Below are 9180 nucleotides of genomic sequence, written 5' to 3' on the forward strand. Positions count from 1 at the left end.
AATAAACAATTAATGAAAACAAAACGATTAAGGTAAAAGAAATGAAAATAGAGCTATATCATGTTAACAATCTACTATTTCATTTTATTCTTGCCATAAAGTAGAAATTACATACTTGTTTCATTTCACTTTATATTATTGATATATATGTGTTAATAGAATTGAACGTGACTAACATTATTTATATGTTCCAATAAATATAAAGTAATTAAACTATAAAATTATTGCTTGTCAATTTATTTCTCACAGTTCTTCAAAATGCCTTAAAGATATGTTTTGATCTAGGGAGTCCATGAATATTATAAGTATGACATTAGTGCATAGCTAGTTTGATGACTTTGAGGTCCTCTAAGAGTTGAGCACGGAAGGAAATAGTTATTTTATCACTGCAATGTACTTAAACTATTTAAGATGCCCAAGCGCACAAGTAATCTGCAAACAGTGAGCATATGATATGTACTGCCATAAATAAAATGATTATAATGATACATACCTTAATAAAATATGGCTCAACTTAGCGGGAGTTAAGAATAAAATTAGCTTCGTGCTGATAACGTGTTATAAAATAAAAGCAATGCAGTAAAATATAAATAAGAAGAGATAGAAAGAAGGGAGAAATGTTTTCTTCTTTCACTTTGGTGTATCTTTCCATTGCAATTACATGGCCTTTTATAAGCATAAAAAGTAAAGATGATAGACATAAAGTAGGAGATTTAATCTTTAAGTAATTCACAACATGAACATCCAATGTACAAACTATTCATAACATTTTCTTGAATTTCCTTCAATTTTTCTTTTGTTTCTCACCGATGTTTAATACTTCTTTGAAGTACCGACTAATTCGAATTGGCCAGAGCAGGACTCATCAAAGATGGACACCTTTTCTATCGGGATTTTTTCTATTCTCAAGACTTGAACTCAAAACTTCAAATTAAAAAGGAAGAACCATTTCGGAAAATTTTATTTTGTGTCTTATACAACTGACGCTAGTTGTATGAGGTAACTTTTTTGTCTCACAGTTTTGTGGACCCAAATTTTTGTGGACCCAAAAGTGTAAGATTGAGGTCCACAAATTTGTGAGACAAAAAGGAGCTTCATACAACTAGTGTAAGTTGTACGAGACACAAAATAAAACTTCTCGAACCATTTCTATTCCACCACAACCACTAAGTCAAAAACCGTTGGTGGTCAGTTTTTCTTTTGCCAAACTAAACACAGAAATAAAAAGACGCCATTGTTTGTTTTGTTCAACTGTTCGTTTTGTCTTCCTTTCTTTTTAGTTTCCACACATCACGCCTCTTTATATGGCATCTTTATAATTGGGAATGTGAATATTTTAAAAATTATTCTTTCTTTCTTTTTTATTTATGATAGTCACGCCTCTTTAATTGGCGTCTTCAGAATTAAGAATATGAATATTTCAAAATAAAGATATTTATTCTTTCGTTTTTTTTTTCTTATGCATGTTAGAATTTATAAGTAACAATATGAGTGCGAGTGCGACTGCAACTACAGGCAAAGGCGGACCTATGTATTGAGCAGAAGGGTTATCGACACTGTTAACCTTGGCAATTTTTTTGGATATATATATATATGTGTATATCTTGATAACATTCATATATTTTGCTTGAGACTCTTAAGATCAGAAGTCCGATTAGGATACTGGTTGAACAATTTGCTCATCTGCCCCCGTTACTTTCAAACACTACAGGTCGATATATATACTTGATCATTTACATTCGTTAGAAAAGAGTAGGGGAGCCTTCGCGTAGCTGGTAAAGTTGTTGTCATGTGACTAGGAGGTCACGAGTTCGAGCCATGAAAACAGCCTCTTGCAGAAATGGAGGTAAGGCTACGTACAATAGACCCTTATGGTCTGACCCTTCCCCGGACCTCATGCATAGCAGGAACTTAGTACACTGGACTGCCCTTTTTTACAAAAGAGTAGTGAGTTCAAAAATATCAGTATTCATTAATTCAAATTAGGCCTGGAGTAGGTAAAAAATGTTGCTTGGTATAGTCGTTGTTGATTCAAGGAAAAAAATTGCTAGTCTTCTAAGCTTATTCTTCTTCGTAAAATATGGGACAAATAGGTGACAATGAAGAAGGTGGAGACCTTTTATTGATAATCAAGAGATTTCGGATTCGAGCCTTGAATATAAAGTTATTTTTGTTAGAGAATATTTTACCCCTTATTGTAAGACTTTCCGTCGCAAATCACCGGGTGGGAAATATTAAAAAGGATAGAATAAGAAACAAGTTTTGGTAATTGAATTGTATGCATTGGTGATTTGATCACTTAATTATTCTCTGTTAAAATTTTAAAAATTAAAACATTTAAAAAAAAATCATATGTATTTGCTTCTCAAGCGTCCAAAATATTTATAACTCTTCAAATTGTTACTTTATTTGTTACTTCTTCAATTATCAAGCACTAGTTAAAGTTTAATAAATAAGTAATATAAGGGTTGTTGAATTATTCAAGTGTCTCTAAAGAAAATTGATTTAGAGTGGTCACTACTTACCATATTAACCAGTTTTAAAGACTAGTAGATGAAAGTAATAAATACAATATGCAACTTACTTACAAAAATAACCAAATTTTGGTAAAATTGTAGATTCAATTGAGTCATCATTTTAATTATACGGAAAATATAATAAAACAGTTATATAGCAAATATTGACCTGTAATGAGACAAGACAAAGTCAATCAGTTAATTAACATTAATTGAAATTCTAACAATCACAAGGCTAAAAAGTTAAAATAGCACGGGCTAGCCAGTATTTGAACTGGTCATTCAAAATAGCCAGCGTTTGCAAAGTCATTGAAAAATAGCCACTATTTTGCTGCAACAGGGACCGGTCCAACATAATATACCGAAGATCGGTGTACCTGTATATGAACTTCCAGCATCTTATGCTGGAACTCTAACACACGGAAAATTTCAGCATAATATACTAGAGATTGGAGCACCTGTGTATGAATTTCCAGCATATTATACTAGACCGATATATTATACTGAAACTCCAGTATATTAGCTGGAGTTCCAGTATATTATGTCGGAGCTCCATTATAATATGCTGGAGTTCCAGTATACTTATACTGGAACTCCATTATAATATGCTGGAGTTCCAGTATAAGTATATTGAAGTTCCAGTATACTTATGCCGGAACTCCAGTATATTATGCTGGAGTGTTTTTCGGATTTTGAACAGTGTTTTCGTTCAGATTTATCTTTACACGAAAAGTGACTAAATTTCGATTACTTTTGAAACTGTAGCTATTTTTGAATGACTACTTGTAAATCTAGCTATTTTTAAATTTCTCCCGGCTAAAAACTAATATAAGCCTTCATAGAAACGTTACACGTTCAATAATGTAACCAAGATTAGTAATTTTAGTAATGTAAATAGTTTAAAATGTCCTACTAGTTTGTATTCTTGTTTAACCAATAAATAACAACAACAACAACAACAACAACAACAACAACAACAACAACGACCCAGTGAAATCTCACTAATGAAGTCTGGGGAGAGTAGTGTGTACGTATACCTTACCCCCTGAGGGGTAGAGAGGTTGTTTCCGAAAGACCCTCGGCTCAAGAAGACAAAAAGAAGACGAAAAGAGGTAATATATCAATACCATCAATAGAAGCATAGAACAAAGAACAACATCACCAAATCCAAAAAATAAGTCAAAAGCAAAACAATAACCAGTAGATAAAGCACATCACTTAACCAATAAATAAGTAAATATTAAATTTGAATACGAAATTAATAGATACTCTGTCACCAATGAAGATAATATTATTGCTCTTATTCACACGCATTAAACAAATAACAAGATTGTCCTAAACCCAAATTAGGAAAGCATACCAAGAGAAAATAAGACAAACACCATAGTTTGCATTTCAGTGTTTGTTCTTATATCCTTGTTTGAAGTATTTATTCTCTAAGTTAAAATTGAAAAATATAATTAATTAAGTAATTATCAAGCAATCAACTATATTTTCATCTTAAATTAATACCTCAGTTATATTAATGATTTTTTCACTTCTTCTTTCGTTAGATGGACATATCTCAACAATTTAGAGTGTTGGTAATAAAATAATTTTTGACATTATCATCAATCTATTTAAATATTCTACATTCTTTTTCGAGTTTAAGAATATTCTCATTCAATTTAACCATTCGTTATTTGAAATTGATTATTCCAATTAATTCAGATTCGTATTAGGTAAAACAACTAAAGGTTCAAATGCATAACACCAAGAAATTCTCATTCACAAAAATTCTTTCGATTAAGAGTGGAGAAATCTCAACCATGACACTATGATTTTTTTAAAATAATACAGTCGGACCTCTCTATAACATCACTTTATATAATAGTCATCCACTATAGCAGTCAGAATTTTTTCGGAACCAATTTTTATCTTATGTTATAATATAAACACTTTACTATAATAATAAAAAAATATCGAAACAAATAAAACTGTTATAGAGAAATTTGACCATATAAATGTACTCCTCAAACAAAAGTTTATGAAGTTAAATATTGAAAAAAGAAAAGCAAAAAAAATAGTAAAAAATGAATAAAAGAGGAAATGGGGCAACAAGTTGATGACAAAGATACAGTTCATCTAAAGCTGTCAACATTAAGCATAAATCCTCTCTTTGCATAAATATGAAATATCAAAAACAGCTCAAAAACCAAACACAAATTTCAAGAAACAAGACCCCAAAAAATCTCCAAAAATCTCCATTTGTTCCTCACATTATATGTTTCTACTACCCTAAATCCTCAAACCCCATCAATGGCTTCCTTCCCCCCACCCACCCCACCCACCCCACCACCACCACCACCACCACTACCTCCTTCTCCTCCTCTTTCTCTTCACCTTAATCCCTTTCACATTTTCAGATGATGCTGCTGTTATGTCAAAGCTACTGGCTGCTCTTTCTCCAGCTCCTTCAGGGTGGTCATCTGATAAATCATTTTGTTCTTGGACTGATGTGAACTGTGACAAATCTAGTGCTACTGTAGTTTCAATTAATATTGATTCACAGTCTCTTTCTGGTTCATTACCTTCTGATCTGAACCAACTTTCAAATCTTAAAACCCTTTCTGTTCAAAAGAATTCACTTTCTGGCCCCTTACCTTCTTTTGCAAATATGACCAAATTAGCTGAGATTTACTTGGATAATAACCAATTCACCTCTGTTCCTCAAGATTTCCTTTTGGGGGTCCCTAGTTTGCAGAGTTTTAGCATTAATGAAAATGGAAAGCTTAGTCCTTGGCAAATTCCTTTGCATTTGACTGAAAGTGGCAATCTTGGTACTATTCTTGCAAGTAATGCTAGTATTTTTGGTGTTATTCCTGATTTCTTTGATGCTTTCCCAAATCTTCAAGATTTGAGATTGTCTTATAATAATTTTACTGGTTCTTTGCCTGCTTCTTTTGGGGGTAGTGAAATTAGGAATTTGTGGCTAAATAATCAATTTCAAGGGCTATCTGGAACTATTGATGTGATTGAAAACATGACACAATTGTCACAAGTTTGGTTACATGCTAATTCTTTTAGTGGTCCAATTCCTGATTTGTCCAAATGTGAGAATATATTTGATTTGCAGTTAAGAGACAATCAATTTACTGGGGTTATTCCAGATTCAGTAATGAGGTTGCCTAAGTTGGTAAATATTACTTTGCAAAACAATAAGTTACAAGGTCCAATGCCACACTTTAAAGATGGGGTTAAGGTGCAACTTGGTACTACTAATAGCTTTTGTCAGTCCACTCCTGGACCGTGTGATCCGCAGGTTGCAGCACTTGTTGAAGTAGCTGGTGGTTTTGGTTATCCGATGACTTTGGCTGAGTCTTGGATAGGAAATGATCCTTGTAAAGGGTGGTCATATATAAGCTGTGATGGAAAAAATGTAGCTGTTGCAACATTTGGTAAGCGGCAGTTTTCAGGTTTTATTTCCCCTGCTTTTGCAAATTTGACCTCTTTAAGGACCTTGCTTTTGAATGATAACAATCTTACTGGATCTATACCGGAAACCTTGACAACTTTGCCTAAGCTTCAAGCCATCGATGTTACTAATAACAATTTATCTGGTCCTATGCCTGTGTTTCGATCGGGTGTTAAGTTTACTTATGGTGGTAACTTATTACTTGGAAAGAATAGTAGTGATGGAGGGGGGAGTGGTGGATCACCAGGGTCGAACTCGAGTAGTGATGGTGGAAATACATCTGGTGGTTCAAAGAAGTCTACAGTTTCAGCTGGAATGATTGTTGGTGTGGTTATATCTGTTGTTGTTTTTGTCCTAGTTGTTTTGTTTGTGTCTTACAAATGTTACATAAAGAGACGGCATAAGAGATTCGGGAGGGTTGAGACTCCGGAAGGAAGCAATCAAATGGTTAAGCCTAGTGTAGTGAATGGTACGAACGGGTATGCAGGAGTTCCGAGTGAGCTACAAAGCCAGAGCAGTGGTGATCACAGCGAGATGCCGGTATTTGAAGGTGGAAATGTTGCCATTTCTATCCAGGTGCTTCGACAAGTGACGAACAATTTCAGTGAAGAAAATATCTTGGGTAGAGGAGGATTTGGAGTCGTTTATAAGGGTGAATTACATGATGGGACTAAGATTGCTGTGAAGAGGATGGAATCGGGGGCGATGGGTACTAAAGGAATGAACGAATTCCAAGCTGAAATCGCGGTCCTTACCAAGGTTAGGCATAGGCATCTTGTTGCTCTTCTTGGTTTTTGTGTTAACGGCAATGAGAGACTTTTGGTGTACGAGTACATGCCACAGGGAACTTTAAGTCAGCATTTGTTTGAATGGCAAGAACTTGGCTACCCACTTTTAACTTGGAAGCAAAGGGTAACAATAACATTAGATGTTGCAAGGGGAGTTGAGTATCTCCACAGTTTGGCGCAGCAAAGTTTTATCCATAGGGATTTGAAGCCGTCTAACATACTTCTTGGGGATGACATGAGAGCCAAGGTTGCAGATTTTGGATTGGTCAGGAATGCGCCCGATGGGAAATATTCTGTTGAGACACGGTTGGCTGGAACTTTCGGCTATCTGGCGCCTGAATATGCTGGTAAATACTTCCTATGCTTATCATAATCCTTTTTAATTCGCGTGAGATCTGATTAGCATGCCCCCAAGGGAAAGCTCTACATTTGATAGAAAACTAAGATTATCCTGCAATTACTTTCATGTGCTTTATAATCCTCAAAAGATTAGATAGCCATAGAGACTAGTTGTTTTAGTGAAGTGAGTTACCATGCTTAAATGCTAGTTTGTTCATTTTGTTCCTGCTCATGGATTATTCATGAACAATGTTCAGTAAAGTAACTGTATTTTAGCGAAAAGGAGTATCGTTGAAAAACAAATGGAAATTTAGAAATCCAATCATCCCGGTCTTCATAGTTAAATTTAAAGCGTTTGTGTAATTGATTTGCTTAGTATTGATGTTGGTATAACGTGCATTAATGATCCAGTTGAATCTAAACAGAAATTCGGATAGCAAAATATTCTTCTTCTTCTAGACATGAGTTCTACATCTCTATATTTGGCTAACAATTGTTTTCTGCTCCTAACATGTTAAACTTTTTAATTTTGAGACAAATCTTGTTTTCTCTTGTTCATATCCACTTCCGGCCTGTTTCTTGCATCGTAGTAAAGAGAAAGTTTCCATCTTTTTCAGACTAACACTTGGAGTAATCGTAACTCTCCTCTTTGTTACAGCTACTGGACGAGTAACGACCAAAGTAGATGTGTATGCATTTGGGGTTGTTTTAATGGAGATCATCACTGGTAGAAAAGCATTGGACGAGACAATGCCAGACGAGAGGTCCCATTTGGTGACATGGTTCCGCAGAGTCCTTATCAACAAAGACAACCTCCGAAAGGCTATCGACCAAACACTTGATCCCGACGAGGAAACATTCGAGAGCATTGCTAAGGTTGCCGAGTTAGCAGGCCATTGTACTGCACGCGAACCATTTCAACGCCCTGATATGGGACACGCTGTCAATGTCCTTGCACCCCTCGTAGAGCTGTGGAAACCTACAAGAAATGAAGATGAAGACAGCGGCATTGATCTCCATATGAGCCTTCCTCAAATCCTACAAAGATGGCAAGCTGATGAAGGAACTTCAAGAATGTTTGATGATTTCTCCTACAGTCAAACACAATCAAGCATTCCCTCAAAACCTTCTGGGTTTGCAGATAGTTTTAATTCAACAGATTGCAGATGACAGATAAGCAAAAATCAAGAAAATTTCTGCAGAATTTTGGGGTAACAGGTCAAGTTCAGACCCCACACGGTTTTCATCTTTGTGAATCACTAAATTCATTTGGTTAATTGGTTTCTTCTTAACAACGCGTTTTACTTTTTGTCTTCACATTATCTTTTTTTGTGATAGACCTAAGTTTATATGTAGTTTTTATTTGTTTGGATTCTTTAAGGAGCCAGGCTGGACAACAGAGTTTTTGTGTTGTTTTGTTAGAAGGGAAATTGTATTAAATTCTTTTTTATCTTACATAATTAATGTACATATGATTGAGACTTATTTAAGCATGCACCATTTTCTACTTTTTGGTGCCTACGTTTGCTGGTATTATCTTTTTGGCGGATGCTGTTACTGATCTACCGTCTCTTTTTGCCTTCTTGAGCCGAGGGTTTATCGGAAACAGCCTCTCTGTTCCTCCAGAGTAGGGGTAAGGTCTACGTACATCCCACTTGTGGGATTTTACTTGGTGGTTGTTGTTGTAGTTTCCCGCTAGAAAATTGGATTTTAATGCTATTATTTTTCTTGTTTTTTGTAATGGTGGTGTCAGGACTGCTTGTATGTAGCTTGATTATTTAATTAGGCACTTAGTTGCCTCCTTTCAGCACGTGTACTGGGGAGCTTTGCCCATGTGCAACTCGACTATTTTGCTAGGCACTTGTTACTTTACGCTAAAAGTTTAGGCAAATAAAAAGAAATCATCTAGTATTTCTTATCTTGATTTTCGGATATGAATTCTTATTTCTCAAGGTATGTATGCACTTGGTTGATATCGTAGGCCACATTTTTTGGTGCAACAAATAGTAATTTTCTATATATTAGAAGGGAGAATAATGCGAACTGTTTGCATTTTACTAGCTTTTCAAAAGAGATTTTATTT

At 34.9% G+C, this 9180-nt stretch overlaps 1 protein-coding gene across 1 annotated transcript; it reads left to right on the plus strand.

Moving 5' to 3' along the window:
* Positions 1-4824: 4824 nt before the first annotated feature.
* Positions 4825-8604, plus strand: LOC104226895 (receptor-like kinase TMK4). Its single transcript, XM_009778989.2, has 2 exons — positions 4825-7105; positions 7756-8604. The coding sequence occupies exons 1-2, from the start codon at positions 4936-4938 to the stop codon at positions 8265-8267; spliced, it is 2682 nt and encodes an 893-aa protein (XP_009777291.1). The 5' UTR covers positions 4825-4935; the 3' UTR covers positions 8268-8604.
* Positions 8605-9180: the final 576 nt, after the last annotated feature.

Source organism: Nicotiana sylvestris, chromosome 10, assembly GCF_000393655.2.
Source record: "Nicotiana sylvestris chromosome 10, ASM39365v2, whole genome shotgun sequence".
Lineage (NCBI taxonomy): Eukaryota > Viridiplantae > Streptophyta > Magnoliopsida > Solanales > Solanaceae > Nicotiana > Nicotiana sylvestris.

Coding starts and splice junctions, on each gene's coding strand:
- LOC104226895 (XM_009778989.2), top strand. CDS start 4,936: ATGTCAAAGCTACTGGCTGCTCTTTCTCCAGCTCCTTCAGGGTGGTCA. Junction 7,106..7,755: donor TCTGGCGCCTGAATATGCTG/GTAAATACTTCC, acceptor TCTTTGTTACAG/CTACTGGACGAGTAACGACC.